Here is a 27,603-nt window from a genome sequence, read left to right as displayed (position 1 = left end):
TGAATGAACTTACCAATTTATATTTCACTTTCAAACGGCAACTTCAATTACCGCACTGGAATATGCCCAGTGCTACCCCAAGTTCCTACTGCAGCAGTCATGTGACTAAAGCAAACCTGTACTGTGAAAGTGTACTGATACAGGGTGCACACTTATCCATTTTCTACAGCATTTTTTTGAGTTAACAAAAGTCACACCAGAGATGAATTTGCCCAGAATCATCTACAAATATGATCTGTAAACACCTTGCTCAATAATTATCTTATAACCACCAATTTATAGATTCTGTTGTATAAAAACAAAGGAATATTTTTCCAGCCACTTCAGTACAAGGCACAAAGACAAATAAATTACACTAGTATTCTATCTTCTTAATAATACCGCCATAAGGAGTGCCTGGGTGGCTCAGTGGGTTGAGCATCTCAGTGGGTTGAGCATCGGCTCAGGTCATGATCCCAGGGTCCTGGGATCCAGCCCACGTTGGGCTCCCTGCTTATTGGGGAGCCTCCTTCTCCCTCTCCTTCTGCCCCTCCCCCTGCTTGTGCTCATGCTCATACTCTCTCTCTCTAATAAATAAATAAAATCTTAAAATATATACATACATATATAGATATGTATGTATATATACATATATGTATATATAAAACCGCCATAAAACATCAAATATTTAAAGTGCCAAACTTTGGAAATATTTGAAGAATCAATTTAAAAATTAAGACGGGGGCACCTGGGTGGGTCAGTGGGTCAAAGCCTCTGCCTTCCGCTCAGGTTATGATCTCAAGGTCCTGGGATCGAGCCCCACATCGGGCTCTCTGCTCAGCGGGGAGCCTGCTTCCTCCTCTCTCTCTCTGCCTGCCTCTCTGCCTACTTGTGATCTTTGTCAAGTAAATAAATAAATAAAATCTTTTAAAAAAATTAAGACAGAAGTTTTTACGTTTTACAAAATTAGAAACAAATTTTGACTGAGCAATGGAACGTGACAGCAACTTAAAGTAACGCACAATTCCTGTTTGATCAGACCCCTGACTCTCCCCACTAACCCAGGGTTACAATGATCTAACATGCTAATGTGATATAACTAGCCTATTTAAAATTCACTAATGGCACCCTATCCCTACAAAATACAAACTCCTACCTGGACACACAAGGCCGCCTTCTATTATCTACCATTATCTTACCCATTCAGACTCCTTTTTGACAGACATCTTTTTAGCAGTTACACTGTCTTGTCATTATTTATGTGCCTCCCACCAGAAGTCAGTTCTAAGAGTGTTTTTTCATCTTTGAATCTCTTGCTTCTAGCACACTGCTTGGTATATAGTAAGCATTCAATAAAATTTGTTGAAAAAAAGAAATGGTAATCCGAATGTTGAGAACAGAGACACTCTACAATCTTTTACAATCTGACATTCATGGCCTTACTTAAATCATTTCTCATTTGTAATCTTTTGTTTTTGGTCAATGGCCCCTCCAGAGTAATGATGCTTGCTATGACCCACACAGGGATTTTTTTTTTTTAAGATTTTTTATTTATTTATTTGACAGACAGAGATCACAAGTAGGTAGAGAGGCAGGCAGAGAGAGAGAGAGGAGGAAGCAGGCTCCCCGCTGAGCAGAGAGCCCGATGCGGGACTCAATCCCAGGACCTTGGGACCATGACCTGAGCCAAAGGCAGCAGCTTTAACCCACTGAGACACCCAGGTGCCCCCATACAGGGATTTTTTTAAGTATCAAGATCAATTGCCAATATTTAAAAAGTGGAAAATTTTACCCACAGTATTTTTAGCTTTCAGGCTTCACCTAATGGCAGGGAGGGGGGATGCGACACAGAACACCAGGTCCAAATTCCCACAGGGGAACAGTGGACCGAAGCTTACCCTTTCCCCGTTGGGTGAAGCCAGGGCTCTCAAGTTTACCACACTCCTCACCCAGCCAGTTTTGCTCATTTTCATTCAAGGCCTGCCTCCAAAAGGCATGTGGACGTTAAGACCTTTCATCAGTCTAACATTCCTAGGTTTCTTCTACTTAAGGAATTTGGTCAAATAGTCTCTGTCCCTCCACCGTGCTTCTCAGCTTCCATCTTTCAAATATCCTATGAAGCTATCTTAAAACAATGAATGTGATGGCCCCATGGGGAGATTGCTCAGTCACTGCAGGTGCTCTCCTCTGGGCATTGTCCAACAACTACCTGTCTCAGGGATACTGCGACAAGGACAGCACCCAGTATGACATATAATGCTTCACCTGGCTCTGCACTTGAGGAAGCTAAAGGCTTCTATCAGATGGGCCACAGTTTGTTAACCTTTCTAACACCACGGATACAGCAGACCTTATTTCTTCAATCTATAGTGATACCCAGGCCTTTTTCTTGGTTCAGTATAATATTCTATGTATTAGATCAATTTTCCCTAAAAATAAATCCCTCACAGTCATGTATACATATCCTGAGATTGACTACTGCCATGTATCTTAGGGAAAAAAATGTACATGCTTTGCCTTCTCACAGTAATATAGGAACTACCTGGAGAATTTGATTTCTTGGGTTCCACGGAGTAAGAGGACACCATTCTCCCATTTGTAGCAGCGGCTTCTTGGTAGAGAACCAGTTTCTGAGTCATATCGTTTAAAAGATTCAAACACTCCCTTGAAATGGCTGTCCAGTTGTGGGGATGTCCACCTAGGAGGTCCAAATACCAGCTTTTAAAATGTACATAATCTTACAGTCACCTTCTCAAAGTGAGGAGAAAATTCAATAAGAAACGCTACATGACAGGGGCACCTGGGTGGCTTAGTTGTTTGGGTATCTGCCTTCGGCTTGGGTCATAATCTTGGGGTCCTGGGATGGAGCCCTGGGCCAGGCTCCCTGCTCAGTGGGAGTCTGCTTCTCTGAACTCTGCCTCTCCCCCCTCCACTCATGTGCAAGTGCGCTCTCTAATAAATAAATAAAATCTTAAAAAAAAAAAATGCTATGACACTTTGCATCAGGGCCCACTTTACTTGGCTAAGCTACTATTTATACTCCTGTCATCTAGTACATAGCAGGAGTTCAATAAATATTTGGGCAAAATAATTTTCCAAAAACTCTACAAGCAAAAGCTTGCTATTTTAGCATAAAACAAAACCAAACCAAACAAAAAACTCTAATACTGGCTGCTAAAAATAAAGCCAAACACTAGAGTATGGGTTCAGTGAAAAAGAGGATTACTTCCTTAGCACCACTGAACAGACTAAAGACTAAGACAATGAATACAAGCATGGCTAATGAGAGGCAACCCATGACCCTCAATTACCTATATAAACTGTTGTGTCTGGCCCACTATGTTTTCTTACATTTTCATTAATAATAGCCCCTATTTGTTATTATATCTGTAGGTATAACACAGGTAATAATCATACTTGATAACATGATAACAATCATACTTTACACTTAGAGAATTTACATTCTTTATTATTTAGTAAACTACTGCAATCCAAAATCTTGTAAAAATTCCCTTCCTTCTCATTATCTTTTCATTTTCTAAGACCTTATCACCTATAGCTGCCATGTAAAAATCAACCAACTAATCAATCTCTTTATGTTAAGAATAGCTGAGGAGTCCACTGAAAACTGGTTTCCCCAGCCTGGGTGACAAATAATGCTCCTCCCCTCACTTAGATCCCTCCCTAAACACTGTCCCCATTTACAGCTCAAGAGGAACACAACTTAACCTGCATGCAAACAAAGTACTCCATCAATAAGTTTCAAAAGGTTTTGTACTGCTCTTAACTCAGGACCACTAAAGAACTATGTAATGCTTGAGTTAAATTTTAATAATTCGCCCTAGAATGTAAGTTCTCTGGCAGAGAACATGTCACCCTACTACAGTTTACTGGAGTAACTGGTGAAAATATTTAATGCATAGAGCATTCCCTGGTGAACTTAAGTTTGATAGAAAAGACTTGGTTAATTTTCCACAGCATCAGCTCTGGATGTTTCATGCTACTAAAAAGAGAGTGGCTCAATCATTTATACTTTCATGTAACTGAATTTCATTTCCATGTAACACTTAACTATAGAGGTTTCTTTTAGAATGTGGGAATTGGCAAGTATAGTCAAATAATGAAAAGCTGATTACAGAGATGAAAAGCTACCTAGGTTCCCTATTCTCCATTGGTGACTGGGCTGAGATGCTTGCCATCCAGGAACAAGGGAGAGCACTGGCATAGTTGTAACAAGGAGTTTGTAACAAGTAAAAATGGAGAAGTCTTTCAGAGTTGCCAAGAGCATCCTTGGGTCACTATCAAATCTAGTACTCTTTTACTTTTTTTAAAGGGAGGCAAAGTACATTGGGGAAGGTATGTGCTATGGTGAGTGCTGTGAAGTGTGTAAATCTGGTGATTCACAGACCTGTATCACTGGGGCTAATAATACATTATATGTTAATAAAAAATATATAAATAAAAATAAAAAAATAAAGGGAGGCAAGGTAGCATGGCAAAAGGAGGGAGCTCTGTACTTGGGAGTCAAAGGACAAAATTTCTTACTCTAGGACATTAACTTTATGTAAGACACTTAATCTCTCTGAGACTTAGATCCCCCATCTAGAGATTAGACCACCTGATTTTCAAGACCCTTTATAGCATTAAAACTTTGAGGATTCTTAAACTGTACTCTTCTGCCCTAAAATTGTCAACCTACCTCATAATTTTTTCAGGTTAAGGGAATGAGGCTGCTGAGGAAGATAACATATAAGAGTTTAAAAATACTTTTCTGGAAATATAACTTCTACCCATAGCGGTGGTTAGAATCTTACTTACATAAGATTTAAATCAATACTTCACTTAATGGACTCACAGCTGTGGGATATTGTATTAAACACATCTCTCTCACCAAAAACTTTAAGTGGAACACTTTCTGCACACACATGCCTGCGTCTGTTACTTTTAGCAATACCTGGCTGGCTAAGGCTAAAAACTTCTTGTCTTCGTGAAGGAGAATACTGAGAAAGCAACATCAGGTCCTGCAATGCCAAATACTAAAAAGAAAAAAAAATACACATTACTTAATTTTTTTAACTTCTATATAAAAATCTTATTTATGAATTGGGCTCAGCATTATATATGTAAGGGGAAATTAGTTGAAATTTTTCATGAAGGAAATACTCTTCCACTTTCTAGACTCCCAAAACTTTCCTGCCTCTACCTTCTGTAGGCTGCCCCATTCACTGGCGGCTCCATCTACGGATCTCTGTGTCTTTTTTCCCACTTCTATGGTGGGAAACTTAAAACATCACTTCCTCCTGGAACTTCCCAGGTCCCCCCAGACAAACATATACTCACACAGCTCTCAACTCTTGCACTTAACATAATTTATTGTAACTGTTTCCTTGTCTCATGTGGTTCCACCCACTAAACTGTGAGGCAGGGATAGCATTTTACTTGCTACCACATCCAAAGGCAGTACCTGGCACACAGCAGACACACAACATATGTTGTACTTTTTTACCAAAAATCGTCATTTTGCCTCCTGGCAAACCCCTTCACTCATCATTCAAGACAACATAACTTCTGTGAAGGTTTCTTGTTTTTGGTTCTAAGCAGAATAAGTGGTTCCCACTGCACTTACCACAGTAAATTTTCATTAGTTTGTATATCTGCCTTTTCCATTAGGCTGTGCTACATCTAATTCATTATTATGCCTTAAGCAACTAGCAGTGACTGACATCTACCAAGTGAATACAGATTTGTTAAGTAACACAATGAGTACCTGATATATTTGTTTTATCTAATAAATTAGTCATAATTGATTTTTAAAGATAATCAGAACCTCAGTGGGTCATTTTCTTATCAATTTACAACTTTTCTAGAGTGTACTCCAAACTCTGGGTTCCATTTTCTTCAAATTCTTTTTTAAGCACTATGATCTCTTAACAGTATTACATATATTACAGATCTACTTGAAAATTTCAAAATGCAATTTAAATCCAAACAAGTTATTCTCACTTAGGTTTAATTTGTGAACTTACTACAGCTTCTTTAAACTCTTCTCATTAAAATTGATTTTAGGGGGTATCTGGGTGGCTCAGTGGGTTAAAGCCTCTGCCTCTGGCTCGGGTCATGATCCCAGGGATCGAGCCCCGAGTCGGGCTCTCTGCTCGGCAGGAAGCCTGCTTCCTCCTCTCTCTCTCTGCCTGCCTCTCTGCCTACTTGTGATGTCAAATAAATAAATTAAATCTTTAAAAAAAATAAAATTAAAAAAATAAAATTGATTTTAGGATCATTATGATTATCTATTTTGAGTTCACTGTATGTGTACACCTACCTTTGATCGTAACAGCCAACAATACTACATGAGTAAAAATACATTTTGACTCATGATAAAAACAACAGCAACAGCAACAAAACAAACAAACGAAAGACGGTATTTTGTTTTGCTACCATAAGGAGTTTGTGAAAAGCTAACGCACATGGTTGTATATCATGGCATTTCATGGTTGGAACTATTTTTATATCTATCCTAAATACAGTTTAGTTTAGCTTGTACAAATACACTGAAATATATTCTTGTATTTTAGTCACTTGGAATAAAAACTGAAAAAGTAAACAGCACTCAATATAGCATGTATTTGATTTTTTTTTACAATATTGGTACTAGAATATTCTAGGCCCTCAAAAAATGTATCAAATACACTGCATATTAAGTCCATTCCATAAGACAAGTTAGAGGTGACTGTATGAAGACACAAAATGTACAGTTCAGGTACCTTAACGATGAGGGGAGGATTGCTGTTTAAAACCTTTGGGAGGCATTCATCTGACTCTTCGGAAAATGGTGGCTGAACAGGAAACAGATGAGCCTATCAAATATAATCAAATATAAAGACTATGAAATGATGATTTTCTTGACTTTATTACATTCAGTAATTTCACACTGACGGTAATTTATTACAACAGGAGATAACACAACAAATTAGTATCTTCAGTATTTTAATAACAGGTTGCATTAAAATTAAATATACCCAAATACACCACTTTCTAAAATGTTACTTTCCCAATTTTATTAGATCTCTGGCTGCCAAAAATAGAAACAAATATTCTCTACAAACCTACAGAGACGGTAAAATGAAACATTCATTTTCTAAGACAAACACTTGGATGACAAAGACAATGGAAATCCCATTTATTTAAAACCATTTCAATATAAAATTTAAAACTTTCTCTCAAAGAACAATTATTGTCTTACATTAAATATTTTAATAGTAGTAATATCAATAGCACAGAAAACTGATTTAAAATTCACGCATTTAGTATGTGCTCAATAGAGAAAGGGAAACTTTCAGAATAGAATTACACTATAGATAAAACAAAGTAAGCTCCACTAGCAGTTCAGTTTAGTTGCCAAAAATCAAGAGCAGTAACACTGTTTCTTACAGACAGACAGACAGCAGACACACAAATGATACATCCCTAACAAAGTCTTAGAAAGGAAACGGAAACCCAACTTACTCATAATGGCTCTGGGCACAAGAGCATACTGCTCAGTGCTCTGCTATAAATAAGTCTGTGCACTCCCAAACACAAAAGCATTAACAAAAAACTCATTACAAACCTCTGTGGCAAAGATTTTGAAGAGTATCCATGAGATATACCAAGTCATCAGAAGAAAGACACCACACAGCCAGACATGGTAGAGTAATGAGAGATTGAGGAGGCCACGCACAGTGTCAAGAGGCCTGTGAAAGTGCCTATGAAAGCAGAAATTACTGTTTAATCCTATGAGGAAAATACAATCTAAGCATTTAATAGACTTGGGCCTCATAATGAAAAACAAATAAATCTTACTTCTAAATAATAATGGTGATATAGATGCCTTTCCTTTTGCACCCCATAAAATTCGCTCCCTGATACCTTTTTATGAACTACATAAGGGAGCCTTAAAGGAAGAACAGACCTAAATTTGTGCTCAGTTTCTTCTGTTCCAAATCTTCACTGTCATTTACTATGAAGGAAGAATGAGTCAAGCCTATAAACCAACCCCTAGAGGCTGGGTAAAATTTTACTATTGTTACTTTGTAATTTGATACATAACCATTCAACAGGACTAGCACCTCTCCTGGGTCAGATTTCAGCTCTATCTGTACACCCTAAAAACAGTTCCACAATAGTTAACAGGACATGGCACTATCTAAAAATCACAATCTTTACTTTTAAAATAATTTAAGAAACTGTTAGAAGGCTAAAAGAAGGGGCACTTGGGTAGCTCATTTTGTTGAGGATCTGATTTCAGCTCAGGTCATGATCTTGGGGTCCTGGGATCAGCCCCATGGGGCTCTGTGCTCAGCGGGCAGTCCACTCATCTCTCTTACTCTGCCCCTCCCCATACCGTACATGCACTCTCTGTCTCTCTCTCAAATACAATCTTAAAAAAAAAAAAAAGCTAAATAAAGTGAACACTCACTGTTTTACCAAAACACTGAATAGATCAATAGGCAAAGTCCTCATAGTCCTACAACCACACAACTAGCAATTTTTTAAAAAGATATTATTTATTAATTTGACAGAGAGAGAGATCACAAGTAGGCAGAGAGAGAAGGGAGCAGGCTCCCTGCTGAGCAGAGAGCTCGATGTGGGGCTTGATCCCAGCACCCTGGGATCATCACCTGAGCCAAAGGCAGAGGCTTAACCCACTGAGCCACCGAGGAACCCACAACTAGCAATTTTAAAAACAGGATTAGAACCTCTTGCTCTGCCATTTATCAGTGCTGATTATGTTAACTGGTTGACCTAACCCACCTCAACTTCTTCTTCCATATAATAGTGGCATATAATCTCTTTCTACCTCTTATGGCTATTAAGAGATTTGAAACACCTTATATTAGGAGTGCCCAGCATAGTACTTAACATTTCCTGGGAAGAAGCAAGTTATTTTCAGATTTTTAGTAAATTTTTTTAAGGTTTTTTAAAATTTATTTGACAGACAGAGACCACAGTAGGTAGAGAGGCAGGCAGAGAGAGAGGGAAGCAGACTCCCTGATGAGCAGAGAGCCCGATGCAGGGCTCAATCCCAGGACCCTGGTACCATGACACGAGCCGAAGGCAGAGGCTTTAACCCACTGAGCCACCTAGGCGCCCCTTTAGTAAATCTTTATTGAGGGCCCACCATGTATTAAGGACAGTATATTAGGCACTGCCATATGAACAAAATACATTTTAAGTGAAAGAAAGAAAAAAGTACTATATTAAATTATAATCAAATTATTATTGTTTTTCTTTTTCCGTTTGACCCAATGTAAAATTCGAATTAACATAATAAATGACCCATGCATTTAGTTTCATATCGAGCAATTAAGCAGAAGACAAAACTAAATTTTACCTAGGAATTTTTAAAGTTAGAAATTGAAATTCACAAAGTAGGAACCATAATATCTTAAGCACCCACAAATATAAGTATCTTCACTCCCCAAAAATGGTAGTAGTTAAATCCATATACGATGCACAAAAAAACCTCACAGTTGAATAATAACTAAAAGAACAAATACTACTAGAGAAATTTACACTTACTTGCCAAGTAAAGATTAAAGCTTTAACTATGGGCAAAGTACATTGGGAATAACTAGAGCAATACACCAGAGTGTGACCCCTTGATTGCCACTTAATGACCTTCAACTGGTCCCATGACCCTGCTCAATTATGGCTTCCTTAGAGGCAAAATTAGAATAATACCATAGCACTGTGCTCGCCTACTCCAACATAGCAGAGAATGATGACTGAGGAGAAAAGCAAAAGAGTGCAACTCAAGAAGCTCACATTTTCATAATATAAAAGCTATATCTAATGAAGAACAAATTATCATTGCTGACTTCCAGGTAGAGGAACTGGGTGACTACAGAGACTGGAGCAAAAGGATTCTTTTTAACTGTATAACCTGTTTTATGGCACTGGAATTTTAAATTATGCGAGCCAGGTATATTCCAAAATGAACACAATTATTTAAAGGCTAAATCTGAACACCACCATCTGGAAGTGGAAACACCTAAAAAGGATGGAAACTAGCAGTGTTAAAAATCAGACTTTTCACCTGTCACTTACTCATCTATCTGAAGATCCATCGCAGTGCTAATCCAAGCTTTAGGAATATGGCCTGAAAGGAAAAAAATACCATGCTATGAACATAAAAAGTTAATACAGCAAATCTTAACCATGCTTTAGTATGAGGTTGATGAGATGACCACACAGACACAAAGACCTTGGTCAGAATGCTACATTGTTTGATTATGAGTGGGCAGAAGGAGTGCCTAAAAGGCTCCATCAGTTAGGCATTCAATTCTTTTTTTTTTTTTTTTTTTTTTTTTAAAGATTTTTTATTATTCATTTGACAGAGAGAGATCACAAGTAGGCAGAGAGACAGGCAGAGAGAGAGAGAGAGGAGGAAGCAGGCTCCCTGCTGAGCAGAAAGCCCGATGCGGGACTCGATCCCAGAACCCCGGGATCATGACCTGAGCCGAAGGCAGCAGCTCAACCCACTGAGCCACCCAGGCGCCCAGGCATTCAATTCTTGATTTCAGCACAGGTCATGCTCTCAGCCCTTGGCTGTGAGATCAAGAAGCCTGACTTTCTGTGCTCAGCAGGGAGTCTGCTTGAGATTCTCTCTCCTTCTGCTTCCTAAGACTCCCACTCTCTCTAAAATAAACAAATAAATCTTTTTTTAAAAATGGTCAGGAAAAGAGAATAATTTCTAAATACAGAAGTCCTTGCTTTGCATGGGTCAGATTACGTACATATTTCAGTCATATTTCAGTGGCAGTTAAGTTAAATCACAAAAGTCCCCCAACAACACAATTCAAATTTCAGTTACCACAGTATATTTACTGTGAGCAACTGAACACAGTACTTCTAGCTTTTCAGTACACAAATCAGTATGTAGATAATGGATACACACCATAATTTGTGACTAATCACATCCCTTCTTACTAAGTCTGTTGGTGACCGGTCATTCAGTTAAGGCACAGACAGCAAAATGTGTAATTGTGCTGTCTCTTTGTCTCCCTGAAAAGCCCACACAACATTTTACAAAAACGAGTAACTGAAAGAGGACACTGGCCAAAAAGACCAAAGTGCAACAAAAAAAATGAAAAGTGGTAACACTTGAAATGAAACCTGAATGGAACGTAAGTGGGTTATAGAAGATACAGCTGACCACGGAAATGCTGATTGGCTGCAACGTCAGCCCAATTGTACAATACAATTGTAGGAAACATCCAGACTCTCGGTAGCAGGTTAATACAAAACAACCAAGTGTTAACATTAAATGACAATTATAAGGGCAATGTAGAAAAATGGGTTATATAAACTACAAGTGAAGGAAGGAGACAACAGAATGGCCTATGCCCTGTGAGAACAACTCTAAAATTATTCCATAGGAAAAAGTAGGAGCAGAAAGTTATATAGGTATCCCCTTTTCCAGTTTGTGTTATGTCACTTCACTTTTATGAAAGGCCTATGCTAGCACCTGTTTTCACCAACTGAAAGAAATCCAAATTTACAAATAAGGCACAAAAGGGAAAACAGCATTCAGCACTTGTTTTGTCCCAAGCCAGAACTGTCACTGCACAGAAGCAGGGCATCCTGAATGGTGAGAGGGGTGCAGCCAAGTTCCTAACCTGCGAAGTACACTCAGCATCTCAGCATCAAGCCTCCAGAGCTTTCAACTGTGTCTGTGAGCTTCTGCGCTTTATCCCCATTTGCTTTGTGCATGAGTTAGCAAGATGTGTCCGAAGGCATTAGCAAAGCCTAAGAGAGGTTATTTTGGGGGTTTGAGATACTCAAAGATCTTCCCATATAAATTAAAGCTTATTGCTTCTTCACTTTGTGCCATTTGGCTTACAGAAGGTTTCATAGGAACTCTCTACTTTCAGATGATGGGGGAAACCTATAGTCTGAAAAGAGTATTTTAGGATGTTGAATTTTGTTTATATATTATTATGTGTTGCTATTGAGCTTAATGTTTTCCACTCAACTTGAACTGTTCATCATATTAAATAAGTACATCAATTTTTGTACTTAGAATTCATGTTAACAAATTCTATAAGGTCCCCTCAGCAGCAGGATATTTCTAATATATTAGTACCAAGTTATAAAAAGCTATAAAAAGGAGTAGGTTATTTACAGAATATACAATATTTTTTAAAAGCATTTTTTATTGTAGTAAAAACCACATAACAAAATTTATCATCTTAACCTTAAGTGTACACACACTATATGCAATTTGTGCAATGGAGCCGTGAACTTTTTTGTCTTGAAAATCTGAAACTCTCTACCCGCCAAGCAACAATCCTCCTTTCCCCTTCCCACACAGCCCTGCCAAGCACAATTCTACTTTCTGTTTCTAAGAGTCTGGCTACTCAAATAATACCTCAGATAAGTAGAATCATGCAGTATTTGTCTTTTTGCAACTGGGTTATTTCACTTAGTATGTCCTCAAGGTTCATCCATGTTGTAGCTTGTGACAGCATTGCCTTCCTTTTTTAAGGCTGAATTATATCCCATTGTATATACCAAATTTTCTTTAACAATATTGTTAACTAAGTAAATACTCTATGAAAATCTAAACAATCAATCAGTTGGACTAATCACATACCTACAATTAAGAAACATACAAATACAATAAAAAATGGCTTTGCAATTGACATTTTCTGAGCAATGAGATAACACATACACTGTATCAAAAAACAGAAATTCTTACCAAGAAAATAATAAAGGATGCAAAAATTCCTAACCAGGAACAGTGATTCCACACAACTATGCTTAACTAACAAGAGCAGAGATCTCCTGAAGCGTAAGAATTTGTATTGCTATGAAAAAAGAAGAAAAACAGAATCAAATGACACATCCAAGTAGAGGTTCAATTTTATTTTAAAGCAAGCACATAACTAAAACAGTCCACATATAAAAAGCATAACCACTGTATAAAAAGACAAAGTTTATTCCAGAGGTTAAAAAATCAGTAATTTCTGATGATAAAATATTTAATATTTACATTATACAACATCTCATTGATACGAGAGCAGACATAATTAACAATACTGATCTATACTTACACTAAGAACTACAGAGACGGAGTAAGCACAAAAAACATATGACCAGAACAACAGCAGCTAACATTCTTTGGTTCTTTAGCATGTACCAGGTACTATTCTAAGCACAACCCTATAGAGAAGGTTCCATTATTATCTGCATCTTATTTATGAGAAAACCAAGGCATACTGAACCAATTTACCAGCTAGCAAAAGGAAAACCTGACATTTTAATCCAGGCAGGCCAGTTTCAGAGAATGTAATCTTAAATATAATGTACACACTGCCTCTACACTAACTGTTTTTAAATGCTATCTTCAAGAAAAACAGGAGGCAGAAGAAGACACTAGACTGAGTCAGGAGACCTGAGTTCTAGTGCTTCTCTCTACAGCACTGAGCAAGGCATGTCTCCAATTATGTGTGCACTAAGAAGGCTGACCCAGCTGAACAGTGCACTAATGAGTAGTACCTTCAATTCTAACAATCTAAGAAAGAAATATCAATTAAGAAAAAATGTGAAATGCTTTTTTCCTGGTAAAACTAAGCTTTTGTGAAATAAAGAGTATTTGCCCCCCTCCCATTCCTGCCCCAAAAATACCAATGGAAAAAAATATTTTTAAATTATTGGAAAGAACCTAAGGAAATTTAATGCAGCAAAGATGAATTTCCCAAATTCTAGTCTTCTTTTATGCTTCTATTATGACTGATCCTTCTTTAAGGAAATTCAGAAGCTAAAGAAGAGCAAATAATTACAGTACATAGGTAAAAGTTTTATCTTCATACCATATCTGTGAACTCCTACAGTATCTTTGCCAAAAGCAGCCCATATGAATACTTGGTCACTAACCACACAGCTTCAAGAATCCTGGTTTATTTGGATATATTCAAAGTCTGAGATATGGAACTGCACAATTCCATGCAGCCACTGGATGCTAACCTTCTTATTTGACACCACCGCCACCCCCTCACCCAGTAAAGAGTATAGTTCCTATACTATTTCCACTGAGGCTCTCACCTCAACCATTACTCACAGGGTCCAAAGAGGAGAGGGAAGCAGGTAGGCATTTCAGTAGATATGCAGAGAATAGCTAATATACCCTCTTATTGCTTCCCAGCTGAAGTGTTTTTCAATTCCCTTTTTGGGTTTCTTCTGTTATTTAGCTAGAAACTACCCTCTATTGAGGATTTACTACATGCCAGGCTCTATAAATCTTATCTCATCTAATACTTTCAGTCTTGTTGGCCTAGAACTTGCCAAGCCCTGTCTTGTTGTTCATCCACTTCTTTGTCCTCTCCTCCTCGCTAATGTTCTGCTTTTCCCTATCAGTCTGTCATTAAGAGTTTGATAAATGGAATTGGCTTTAGAACTACAGGCTAGTTTAAAGAAAAATTAATAAGCTAATGGTAAACTGGTTAGAATTAGATCTCCAAAAAGACATAATCTTTCAGAGTTACATGAAAACAGTAGTTACTGAATAATAGGAATAATATAAAACTGTTTATGGAGGCTCCACCTGACAAGATACATAACGTTGGAGGCATTCTATAGGTAAATGTACAGGAAAGGGTCTACACTAAACTGGTCACAATTATCTCTGAGGTAAAGACTGAGATTGGCCCCAGAATGGCCAAAGGAATTTTCATTTTATCTATACTATTTGAATATTTTTTAATTGAAATGTTACCGCTATACTCTTAGGAAGTAATCTGACATCACAAAAGATGATGATGATGCTAATAATAATGGTTGTTACTGTTTGTAAAAAAATAATAAAAAATAATTTTTTTTTAAGGTCTAACATTCCCTGATCAGCTTGTCCAGTTAAAGAAAAAAGTAAATGGCTATTGCCATCATATCACTTTATGGAGGTTCAGAAGAAGACATAGGTCTGATCTTACATTGAGCTTACAATTTCCTGAAAAATCAATCCTGCTTTCCTTAGCAACTTAAAGTACATAAGGGAAGGTTATATAACGTAGATCAGGCTCTGGTATGCCGGAAAGCTAAGGTATGGTGTCCTTCTTCCCCCTCAATCTTCTGAGGAGGCAAATATATCCAGCTGGGCAAACAAAGGCAGTTACAAACGTGATAGATGAGAAGCTATGATCCTAGGCACAAAGATTCATCATTTCAACTGCTCCTGCCAAAATCCTGACCTCCCTTATTCTATTGCACCCACCCAACAAAACCCCTATCCCAGGACGCCTGGGTGGCTCAGTGGGTTAAGCCTCTGCCTTCAGCTCTGGTCATGATCTCAGGGTCCTGGGATCAAGCCCCACATCAGGCTCTCTGCTCAGCAGGGAGCTTGCTTCCCTCTATCTCTCTCTCTGCCTGCCCCTCTGCCTACTTGTGATCTCTGTCAAATAAATAAATAAAATCTTAAAAAAAAAAAAAAAAACCTATTCCAACCATCCCCAGGCTGGAGAGAGCACCCAGCTGGGCAGACCAAATAGCACTATACACTTATGGTTCCAAGAGATGCCCCCAAAACATATTTTGGCCAAATAGTGAATGACCAAATGTTAGAAGCTAAACTTCTGCCAGAGCTGAACCTGAAGTCAAAGCTAAATATTACCATCAGAAGAGAAACTTCTGGGATACAAGAATAAAATTTAGCCAAACGAAATTACAAAAAATTTAGTAGGCAAATTTAGTAGGCAAATGTGACACTGCATAATAGGAACAATTTATTTGTACTGTCAATTACTGGCCTGCCCCTACATTTACTCTACTGCCTATATGTGAAGTTAAACAAATGGTCACTTTCAACTGAGGTTCAGGAAGGAGCAAGGTATTTGGGGGTATTTCATGTTTCGCTAACATTTTTCTTCTTCATATTCCTAATTATATTATAAAAAAATGATTTAGCATGAATATTTCTGTACAGAATTTCAGGGGTTTTCTTCCTTATAAAATTTTAAAGTGGTAAAGCTGATACTCCGCTTTTAATTCATGTTCTCAAAACGTGAAGAATTTCTAACTGGGACTCTTTCTTCATACACTCACGGTCTGCAGGGAGGGAAGGGCCAGCTCCTTTTCTGTGAACACTCCCTCCTGCAGTACGTGGATTTTCAACAGACTGCTCTTCAGGGAAACCAGGAGAAGCCTAATTTAGATACTCCCTTACTCTCACATTTGTTCACACATCACTCCCTCCCCACCAGACTGGGTCCTAACGGGAAGGGGCTGGTTCTAAGACTTTTGCTCCAAGGCCCAGTCCTCGGCCTGCCACAGGACAGGAATGAAGCAACTAAGAACACAGCCAGGAAGAGTGGGAACAGCCTGGGGAGAACCCTGACCCCATAGGAGAAATCTCAACTGATACTTCTTTCTCCTGCTTTAGAAGGTAGTTCTAGTTGCACAGAAGGCTCCTACCAGATTAGATTTTTAAAAACCTAACTGAAAGAGAGTTCCAACTGTCCTAGTCAAAACTGTTTTATTTATTTATACACACCATGCCTTGTTCTAGAAAAGATCTGAGGCAGTAACTGACATTCTATACTTACTTGCATATCGTCAAGCCCATGAGTTCTTAGGTTCAAAAAGAAGCTGGCAGCTGCACAGAGGTATACTGCATGAATGTCATCATCATCCTCCCCCAGCCCTGCTAGGTCACAGCCACTGCCATTACCTAGCAGGGTGGGAAAGAGTGGGCCAAAGCAGTATTCTCAGAGCGGCAGTGGCAAGGGCAGTGATAGCTCTCACACATATGCTAAAATCTCATGAAGACAAGTCTCTCCTCTCCAAATGGCATTTTGATGATCTCAGTCCTAAGTTTTACTGACCACATGTTGAGTTAATCAGATGAGGCCAGTTATATATATATATACATCAAGGCAAGTTTACATCTGCCAAATTCTGACATAAGGTAACACCCAAATGCTATCTTACCTGTATGATGGGAAATGGCAGATAATTCATGTTGTTAATAAAATACAGGAGACTATAGCTGTAGCCCATAAATGCTCCAGCCAGTAGAAAAAAAAGGTGATACTCATTTAAGCAGGTCTGTGCAGCAGGGCTGTTTAAACTGGAGAGAAACAGGTTATTAATTCGACAGTCAGGGACACATATCACTTCTTTAGGCTCAAACTTTGACTTAATCATTTATTAAATGTCCCAAATTCTAACAAAATAGTTCATTTCAGGTTCAATGCGGGCAAGAGATGAACAAAACCCTCACCCTGATGCATGAGAATTTGACCTCTCTAAAGGTTAACGTGTTAGCTCTTCCTCTGGAAATCTGAAAAGGGTATGAATGTCCCCAACGCTGCTTACAGGTGGGTATGCTGTATCTAGACGGAGAGGAACTAGAACTGAATGTTATGGACCTGCTAGAGATGCCATCATTTTGGGCTTCTCTCTGTGTTGTCTCTTATAACTGGGCAATCCTTCACAGGGACCCTTCTCACTAAAGAAAACTTGAGTGCTAACTTGAGTGCTAGTTTGAGTGTCCTAACTTGAGTGATAGCCACGGTGACAAGAAATGTGTGGGGAATAAACAGGCATCACAGAAAAAAAAAAAGAAAAAAAAAAATGGGGCGCCTGGGTGGCTCAGTGGGTTAAGCCTCTGCCTTCGGCTCAGGTCATGGTCCCAGGGTCCTGGGATCGAGCCCCGCATCGGGCTCTCTGCTGAGCAGGGAGCCTGTTTCCCCCTCTCTCTCTGCCTGCCTCTCCACCTACTTGTGATCTCTGTCTGTTAAATAAATTTAAAAAAAAAAAATTTTAATTAAAAAAAACCTTATGACCCAGCCATTCTACTCCTACGTACTTGCCTCAGAGAAAAGGGAATGTGTATTCATGTAAAGGCTTATTAAAAAAAAAAAAAAAAAAAAAAAAAAAAAACAAATTAGGGGAAAAAAAAACCCTGCCTTATGTAATAGTAATTGAGGGACAAAAAGAAATTAAATATTCATTAGTATAGGGGCGCCTGGCTGGCTCAGTCAGTTAAGTGTCTGCCTTCAGCATCAGATCATGATTCTGGGGTCCTAGGATACAGGGCTATCCTAGGACTCTATCCAAGATGGGCTCCCTGCTCAGTGTGGAGTCTGGTTCTCCCCCTTCCTCTACCGCTCCATCCCACACTCATGCTCTCTCTCAAATAAATAAAATCTAAAAAATGAAGAAGAAGAAGAAGAAAGAAAATTGGGAACTTAAGATTACTACTGTAATCTTTTTTTTTTTTTTTTAACTTACCTATTTGACAGAGAGAGAGAGATCACAAGTAGGCAGAGAGAGAGGGGGGAAGCAGGTTCCCCGCTGAGCAGAGAGCCCAGTGTGGGGCTCGATCCCAGGACCCTGAGATCATGATCCGAGCTGAAGGCAGAGGCTTAACCCACTGAGACACCCAGATAACCCTACCGTAATCTTTATTGATTTTTAAAGTTAGAATATCAACCTGAAATTGGTATTAATGTCATGTGTTCAAGAACTGTTAACAGTTTATGGGGTGCCTGGGTGGCTCAGTGAGCTGAGCGACCAACTCTTGATTTCGGCTCATGCCATGATCTCAGGGTCATGTGATCAAGCTCCACTGGGCTCCGTGCTGGGTGTGAAGCCTGCTCAAGATTCTCTAATATTCTCTTTCTCCTTTCTCTTTCCCTGACCTCTGTGTGTGCTCTTTGCCCAAAGAACTGTATCAGTTTCAAAATTATACAAGTACTCTACTGAAGAAGGTAGTTGTCATTATTTTAAAGTTTTTTTCTTCATTCTTCCCATACAATCCTTCCTTAAACTCCCAACCTAAATGCCACCTCCTCCAAGAAGCCAGGGATCTTCCCTGCCTCCTGAACTGCCACAGGTTTATGTGCACATCTCACTATCTTATTACAGCCCATGTCACAGAAGTTCCTATTTCTCTCCTATCACACCCATTTGTGTCCATGGCTTAATTCCCCTCCTGTTCATAAATCTCAAGCACCTTATAGTTTATGCATGAATCCCTCTCATAAATCCAACAGCACCTAGCACAGCGCCTTGCAGAGATCATGTCTTAAAAAAACCTGTTGAATTCAGCAAACATAAATATCAAAAACATTTGATATTAAATATAAAAGCACCTTCCATAAAAGTCTCGAAAGCAAAGAATGTCCATAAACTATTTATCTGTGCAGATCACCTTAGTAACTAAACAAGGTTCCATAAAAAGAATATATTTACTATTACCTCTCAGTACCAGTGCAGGGAACCACAAGGAAACGGTATTGACCCTTGGTTATCACCACAGCACACCAAGCCACCAGCATTCCCATTGCAGCATGGACAAAAGAATGCATGAGCTGCTGAGGGTGAATGATCTTCCCTATCAGTGCCAGTCTGGAGCAGGGAATGGAAGGCACAACTGTAAACAAAGCACATTACAATGGCTTTAGGCTGCACCAAATGAAGTCAGAGGACCTGAACTATTATTCCCTCTCATACTTGCACAAATATTCCAAAGGGGAGGAAGAAACAGAGAGTCAATGTAAAGTACAGAAAAATTCTAAGTTAAATATTTGAACCTAAAAGATTTTGAAAAGGTTGAATACACAAAGATGTACACAAAAAAGAAAAATCAAAGATTCTGAGAGATGAAGCCTAAGGATAGCATGATTAACATTTTTCAGTTCTTTTTAAGTAAAATTTCCTGACAGTTCAAATAGTGTCTACCCTACCACTCTCTTAGGTGCCAGAAAAGAAATAATCATAATTTTTAAAAGACAGTGCTTGTCCTCTGACAAGTTATTTTTACTTCAGCATTTGAACTGGTCAATATATAGTCCAACTGTGAAAAAATAAACCACAAAATACATAAATAATGACAATACTGAATACCAAAATAAATGTTTGTACAGGAATTTCTAATGCCTCTCAGATAATCAAAATAAGTTTTCTGGGTGTATTCGGGTAGGTGAGTGTGGGTTGGAGGGATGCTGACCCTTGAAAACAGCTAGTAGAGGGTTTCCTGATCTAACCATATACATATCCTTCTTTTAATATATTCCAAGTAAAGAGACTGTAGAGAGATGGAAAATTCATGTGAAGGGAGAGGGCTTAGGTGCTTAACACTTTGAGAAAGAGGCTGCTATCACCTCTTCTTCCCCCCAAGAAATGCCCATTAGACCTACTGAGTGTGCAACTGGCTTATAATGCTCTGAACATACCAAATCTTCTCGTATCTCTAAGCCTTTTCACGTGCTATCCTTTTCCCTGGATCATTATCTTCCTTCTCAAATTAATACAATTCATCCTTTTAGCATCACCTCCTCCAGGAAGCTTCCCAGGCTGGGTAAATGGTACTCCTATATTATATATTCCCATACTATCCAGTGTATTGTAATTAAATATATTTGATGTTTAGTCTGTCTCCCTATTAATTGTGGTCCTCTCAGGATAACCGGGACCGTAACACTTATATCCTATCCCCACACAATGCACAGCACATAGAATGCTTGCTGAAGGAATGAGCCAAAGTGACTAATCAGACTTTAAGAATGACAAGGCAGAGAGCCCTAGTGTGGCATCTACATCAAGAAGACCTAAGTATGTGGGACCATGTAAAAGAGCACGTGCTATAAGCCAAGGAGATCTGTGTATGGCTTGAACAGAAAAAGATATCCAGCAGTGAGGAGTGAGGGACGAGGAAAGCAAAGGAAAAGGGTATGTGTTATAACACCCAGAGTAAGATTGGAAATTTTATACCAGCTCTAAGAAGCAACTACTGAAGAGCTAAAAAGAGGAATGATGTTATACTCGAATAAGAAGCTTCTCACTGTACCGTAAGTACAGACACAGGAATCAGAAAAGGCACAAAAAGCAAAAAGAAAAACAGGAAAAGAAAAAGCTCTGGAATCTAGCAGGTGATTCTCCCAAGGCAAAACATACAACTGGGTTTTTTCAAACTATAGAATTATAGACTTTTATATTTGAAAAGGACCTTAGAAATCATCTGGTCCTGATCTCCTACCCTATAAAGGAGTTATTTTTATAATACATCTGCTGAGTCACAGCTTTAACAGCAGCTGTTAACTATTAAAAGGTCTAAATTTTTTTTATTGTGGTAAAACACACATAAGTAAAGTTTGCCATGTTAACCATTTTTTTTTTCCATTTTAACCATTTTTAAGCATGTAGTTCTGTGGCATACATACGCTCACACTCTTGTGTAACCATTGCCACTATGCACCTCAGGACTTTCCCCCCAACCTCAACCACAACTGTGCCCAGCAAACAGCTCCCCAATCCCTCCTCCCCCAGCCTGTGGCAACCACCATTCTACTTTCTGTCTTTAAGAATCTGACGACTCTAGAACCTCCTATGTAAGTAAAATCATACAATGTTTGTCCTAACAGCTCTAAATATTCTTCAAACAGAAACGAACCTTCACATAAATTTTTAGTTAAAACATTCAAAGCAGATGATTCTGTATGTACACTTTAGGCTGACACAAAACAAGCCTGTTACACACATCCACATACTAAATGCGCTGAGCCTGCCATTAATAATAATAATATAAATTCACATACTTTTAAGATGATTAACATCTGAAAACTCACCTGCATAGAACTCCACATTAAAAATACTTATTATTACTACCACCACTGACAGCAGCAGGAGGTAAAAGATTACATAGGAGCTATACAGATCACTGAAAGAATCTAAAACACAAGAGAGATGAATTAGTAAGTTCATTCAGTCATATAGTCATGATCAGTATATTGCAACAGAAAACGGGTTTGAACCACAACTGTAACTTTCCTTTTAAAAGTTATCTTTTCTTCAAGAATTCACTCATCCACTGTTGACAGATCCCACAGGACATCAACTCAAGAACTACAGTGTGAGTTATTTGGACCAAGCTCGGGGTCCTTTAAAATTATACTAGAATTTCTTTTAGATGACCCAGATGTTAACATCAGAAAAATACTACCATATGCAAATCTCTTTCCTCATGTGAAACAGAGAAGTACCACATTTAGTAATATACCAACAAGGCTTCTTTTTACAATATAAATAATATTTTTCAGATCTCTTCTTAACAAATGCAATTAACTTCTACTATGAAAAAAGTAACATTTCTGGAAATAGCATAATCCATAAATCATTCAAATGCTGAATTTAAAAAAAAAATCATGATACCTTTGTAAAAATACTAATATATTCACATTTTAGAGTAGTTCAACAAGCAATATTTCATTTAAAAAATCTGGCCCAGTTTAAAACATATATACATATATGTGTGTGTATACATGTATACACATATATATATAAAACAAAATAAAACATAAATAAAAATAAAAACATAAATAAGAGAAATAAAAACAGCAAGGAAATACATTTGCTGAATAGACTAAAACTTAATGAAATCAATAACTTTTAAGAGAATAATTTATTGACCTAAACTAATAAGAGTATTTATTAAGGATTCACAATTAAACCCCAACATTATACTGAGCTAAGAGAATGAAAGAACTGATTCATGTGACTGGAAATAAGTAAGGGAAGAGTACAATTTCTCTAAAAAGACTTTGTGAAGCAAAAGTTGAAAGAGATGAGTAACATTTGATGAGAAAAATGGCATAAATCAAATCTCATCTCCAGATAAAGTATTATTAGGATTAAAAATCCCTGACCCATGAAATGGCAAAAAGTTTTTTCTTGAGTGCCAAACCTGAACAATGGGTAATGGTTCTAGATTTCAGGACTGAATATTCCAAGCTTGTGACCAGACCGCTGAGATCAATGAGGGATCCAGGCTCAGAGAAGGTGGTTACAGAAATACCTGGCATTCCTGTGCTGGCTCATGGCTTAATTTTATCTGCCCTATAGGTCCCATGCAAGAAGTGATTGAGACCTCTCAACAAGAACGTAACACTACTATGATTCTTTAGCAGCAATAGCTCCAAAGACCACAAGGTAAAGCTGCTAACTCCTTGAAAATTAGCACTTTTTTTCTGAAAATTAAATTAACAACACACTTTCCACTTCCCTAGGCAAAAGGAATTTGTTATTGTTGTGGAGAGGGAAATAAAAAGAATTTCGAGAGTATTTGTGCTTTTTAGCCTTAGGCAAGACTTTTTATTTTTTTTTAATTTAATTTTATTTTTTTTTTATTTATTTGACAGAGAGAGATCACAAGTAGGCAGAGAGTTAGGCAGAGAGAGAAGGGGAAGCAGGCTCCCCGCTGAGCAGAGAGCCCGATGCGGGGCTCGATCCCAGGACACTGGGATCATGACCTGAGCCGAAGGCAGCAGCTTAATCCACTGAGCCACCCAGGCGCCCCAGGCAAGACTTTTTAAAAGAGTTCAAAACCTACTCTGGCAACACTTCTCTCCAATTCCAGTTGGCATAGTGGAAAAACAGGCTTTGAAGTCAGAAACCAAGGTTCAAATCCTGGTTCCGTTACTCACTGACTGTATGTCTACACAGACTTCTATAATCTTAGTCTCAGCTTCTTCATTTATAAAGCAGAGATAATACCTCTTTATTATATAGGGTTGTAGGAAGGATAACAATATACTTAAGATGCTTAGTACGGTACGTGGCATGCAGTACATGGCAATAATTGGAGGTTATTATTAATTAACATGATCATAATAAATTTAATAAATTTAGTAATTTTACTTTGATCTCCACATTTAATCTGCTCCAAGCTTTTCTTCCTCATCAGTCTTTATATTCACCTCTACGCTTCTTAGTCTGTACTTCCTTCCTCCTCTTCTCTCTTCTCATCTTTTTATTAGCCACAATACAGAAATGAAGTAGTCTTATTTTTAGGCAGGCTTTTCAAAAAGATAAATGTCATTATTTTCTACTCAAAATTTTTAAGTAGACAAAGGAAACAGTTCTGGTCCTTAAAAATGAAAACGTCAAAAAAGGAGTCAAAAAAGACAAAGACATAAAAAAATTAAGCTAAGTTTTCAGTTATGCAGTCTTCTAATAATCTTTTTGCTCATGTGATAATACAGATCTCTGACCGATTTACTAATCTTATAATTACACAGTGAAAAGGTGATCTATAAAGGGAATGCCTTAAGGTCACCTCCAAGGGGAATGTTTTGCCATGTCCATCAATACGGGCAGTGATTAAAAACAAATGATCTGAAACATAACACAACTTTTATGTTGAGAAATAGGTCCTGTAAATTTGATTTCCCCAAACTGAGCACCACTTACCAGACAGCCACTGAATAGGATGAAATAAATCAATGCTGCTGAAGATGATAAATACTGTGGTACAGACGGGTAGAAGCAGCACTGACCAGATAATACTCGCAACTATCCTCCAGCCCAAAACCTATAATTAAACAAACAAAATCCCTCAATCATGAAGTCAAGCTACTTCAGTTATTTCAGTTATGCAAATCCTATCTTTTCATATGGGAAGTCAATCACTAGTATTTACACTAGATCATAGCCCATGCAGCTATAAGCTCCAGTGGTTACTCCTATTAATAACATGACATACAACTCCCGAATCTTATAAGATCAGGGAACTGATGCTTGCGTTTAGACCAGAGTCAGACGCTACATTGAACATCACAGTCTGAGGGAGGAGAGGAATTGTCTTAGTTTTATAACTGTATTTTACAACAACTTATACTTGTCTCTCTCTCTCTCTCTTTTTAAGAGTTATTAATTTATTTGACAGACAGAGATCACAAGTAGGCAGAGAGACAGGCAGAGAGAGAGGGAGAGACAGGCTCCCCGCTGAGCAGAGAGCCTGATGCAGGACTTCGGGATCATGACCCCAGCCAAAGGCAGAGGCTTTAAGCCACTGAGCCACCCAGGCGTCCCAGCCTTATACTTGTCTCTTTAGGTTTAATTGATTGATATGTCAATATCTAAAAGCTGTACACATTTTATAGGGATCATCTGCATACTGTAATTGTGTTTACAATTATTAGCTATGGCAGTTATTGGACAATTAGCACAATGTATTCATGTGTGAATCACCAGTGCCTACCACTTAAGAGATACAAGATACGCTACTGAATAAGTGAGTAAAGAAGAGATACTGAGGGGTCTGAAGCATGAAAGTGCTTTAATAGGATTTACATTTTGGAAAGTAAAACACTCTTTGCAAGGTGCTTATGATGAAGGTGGGTCAAAGGGGGCAAGACCCACACAAGAGACAATTAGGAGGCAGTCTACTACACGTGCCCAAAGCCAAAATTCACAGTGTACAAAGGAAGGCAGTGGCAATGGGAAAGAAAGGAGGAAAAAAAAAAAAAAAAACTGCAGTCATATTTTCTGAAGTACATCTATAGAAAATCAGTAATTGATAATATAGGTGGTAAAGAATAGGCAAGACTTAAGGACTCAAAATTTTAGCTTCGGATACAGCCTCTGCTGAGGCCACATCATATTCTTTCTAATTCTAGATATTCCCACCCCAAGTAAGACACTTCTTACCCCAAGTAATCAACAAATTATTCATTTTGCACCTACCAGGTACACCATCCTTGCATAAAACTCTTAACAATCCCTCCCCCAGTTCCAATGCAGGTCATCCCTGTCATTCTAAACAGCTTCCACTCAGGACTCCTCTCCCACCCCATGACAAGTCTGCACTCAGGACATCCCGCCACTGCACACTAGTAACCAGCTTTCCCTAGCCCGCCCCGCCCACCCCACAACCAGACTCCACTCGGGACACCCCCCCACATCCCTGTAATCACTCCCTCTGGCCGCCCCCTCCCCACGCGCTCCCCATGCTACACAGAAGCCGGTCCCTTCCCCGCCCGGCGCGCACGCGCGCTCAGCGCGCGTCCGCCCGCCAGGCCCGACTCCAGCTGCGGGCCGAGCGCGCGCCACAGAGCGCGCAGCACTCACGCGCCACAAGATGTCCCGCGACCCGCCGGCGTAGGGCCGACTTGCAGCCGTGGCCATGGTGATGGCGGTCCCGGCTCTGAGGGGTGCAGGAGACAGTGCGCCCGCCCGCCACCGCTGTTCAAAGGGAGAAAGGCCCCAGGAGGACCCTGTTGGGGCTGCCTCAAACGCCGCCTGAGAGAAGCCCGGGCCAGGGCCCAACCAGTCCCTTCGAGGCTTCGTCTGGACAGGCCTAACGCGCCAGAAGTGGCCCCCGGACACGTCCCCCAGAGGGGGCTGGGATTTCAGGGCCCGCCCGCTGGAGACCAAAAGGTCTCTCCAAAGCAGGGTCCAGCGGGACGCCAGAAACCAGGGGCGACGCTGCATGCTGGGAACTGTAGTCTCGATGGCGCTCTGGGCGCAAGGGAGCGTTGCATTCTGGGACTCAGAGTTCCAAAGTACAGCATGCTGGGAGTGGAAGTTTTCCCAGAGGTACCTTGTGACGTGCTGGGAATCGTAGTCTTTTATAAAGCCCCTAAGAGTTAACAGTGTCCATTGACCGGATTTTACACTTAGATCTGGCAAAATGACTCGCGCTTATTTCTCCCGATTTTCTTTATCGACTGCCTGAAAGTGAAATCAAACAATGTTGTGGCCCTCTCCAGAGAGGTACTCACTGATTTTACTGAAATGGAAAATAATCTGTATGAAAGTGAATCTGGGGGCTTCTGGGTGACTCAGCCTTTAAGTGTCTGCCTTGGCCTCAGGTCAAGATCCCAGGGTCCTGGGATCAAGGCCCGCAACCGGCTCCCTGCTTCCCTGGAACGCTGCTTCTCCCTCTCCCAGTCACCTTGCTTCTGTTCCCTCTCGCACTGTGTGTCTCTCTCTGTCAAATAAATCTTTTTTTTTTTTTTTTTTAAGTGTATTTGGTTTCCTAAGATCTGGTTCCTAGTTCCATCTCTGCCACTTGCTAAATGGAATGTCTTGATCCTATCTGAGACTCCATTTCTTAATCTAGAAAAAAAGGATAAAAATAAAGATGGCATCCATTGATGTTGCGAAAATATGAAAATGCTACTACAAATACGGATTATCCTTAATTTCCTGCCAGTAAGGAAAAAGATTTCTACCGATCCAAGTCCCACTTAATGAAGTTTTCTCTGATTGCATTAGCCCTCAGTTAGATCCCTGGAGGTATACTGCTAACACCTTTTAATACCCAATTATATACCACAGTCAACATTCAGTACTCTGTAAAGACAGAGAGATTTAGTGATTTACTGATTCTGGAGAAACTCAGTCTAGTGAGAGAAACTGACATCACACACAGCGCTCTGTAACGTTTGCTATACTGTTGCTTTAAGATTATATTCATTTCCAAAAACATGTTAATATCAATCATGTCTGAAGCCCTGCAGTATAAACTGGGAATACAAAGGTAGATCAAGTCTCTGCCAAGAAGAAACCTTCTTTCTGGTGGTGGAAAAAGATAATCATTCTAAATGAGTGTCATTAAACACAGACAAGGTCACTTGCAGTCAGTTTACTTTGTTTAGTTCCTTTAGTACCTGGTTCAGACTACTAGTTGTCTACCCCAGCATTCTTTCTCCTCTACTTCTTAGAAATAGAATCCCTGATTTTTAACTGGGCATGTGGCTACATTTCTTAGTCTCCCTGGCCGCTAGGTGGAGCCAGGTGACTGATGAGTTCAGGCCAATAAAATATAATCAAACTATTGCATGGTAGTTTCCCAGAAACTCC

At 39.1% G+C, this 27,603-nt stretch overlaps 1 protein-coding gene across 3 annotated transcripts in view; it reads right to left on the bottom strand.

Annotated features, from left to right (window-relative positions):
* NDC1 (NDC1 transmembrane nucleoporin) overlaps positions 1–26,276 on the bottom strand; it is a 45,392-nt gene extending 19,116 nt beyond the window's left edge. Inside the window, exons 1-11 of one of the 3 annotated variants that reach the window (XM_032302282.1) lie at positions 25,867–26,274; positions 24,208–24,328; positions 21,588–21,689; positions 19,219–19,393; positions 16,945–17,083; positions 12,722–12,830; positions 10,069–10,120; positions 7,589–7,724; positions 6,744–6,836; positions 4,934–5,015; positions 2,522–2,677 (exon numbers count right to left, since the gene is read on the bottom strand). In XM_032302282.1, the coding sequence (XP_032158173.1) occupies positions 2,522–2,677; positions 4,934–5,015; positions 6,744–6,836; positions 7,589–7,724; positions 10,069–10,120; positions 12,722–12,830; positions 16,945–17,083; positions 19,219–19,393; positions 21,588–21,689; positions 24,208–24,328; positions 25,867–26,229 (1,528 nt within the window). In that variant the 5' untranslated portion in view covers positions 26,230–26,274. Of the gene's footprint in view, positions 1–2,521; positions 2,678–4,933; positions 5,016–6,743; positions 6,837–7,588; positions 7,725–10,068; positions 10,121–12,721; positions 12,831–16,944; positions 17,084–19,218; positions 19,394–21,587; positions 21,690–24,207; positions 24,329–25,482; positions 25,666–25,866 lie in introns of those variants that run through there. The other 2 variants (XM_032302284.1, XM_032302283.1) reach the window with 2 other exon arrangements.
* Positions 26,277–27,603: the final 1,327 nt, after the last annotated feature.

This window comes from Mustela erminea, chromosome 10 (genome assembly GCF_009829155.1).
Source record: "Mustela erminea isolate mMusErm1 chromosome 10, mMusErm1.Pri, whole genome shotgun sequence".
Taxonomy (NCBI): domain Eukaryota; kingdom Metazoa; phylum Chordata; class Mammalia; order Carnivora; family Mustelidae; genus Mustela; species Mustela erminea.
The sequence above is the reverse complement of the archived record's forward strand: the minus strand, read 5'-3'. Positions and strand labels throughout refer to the sequence as shown.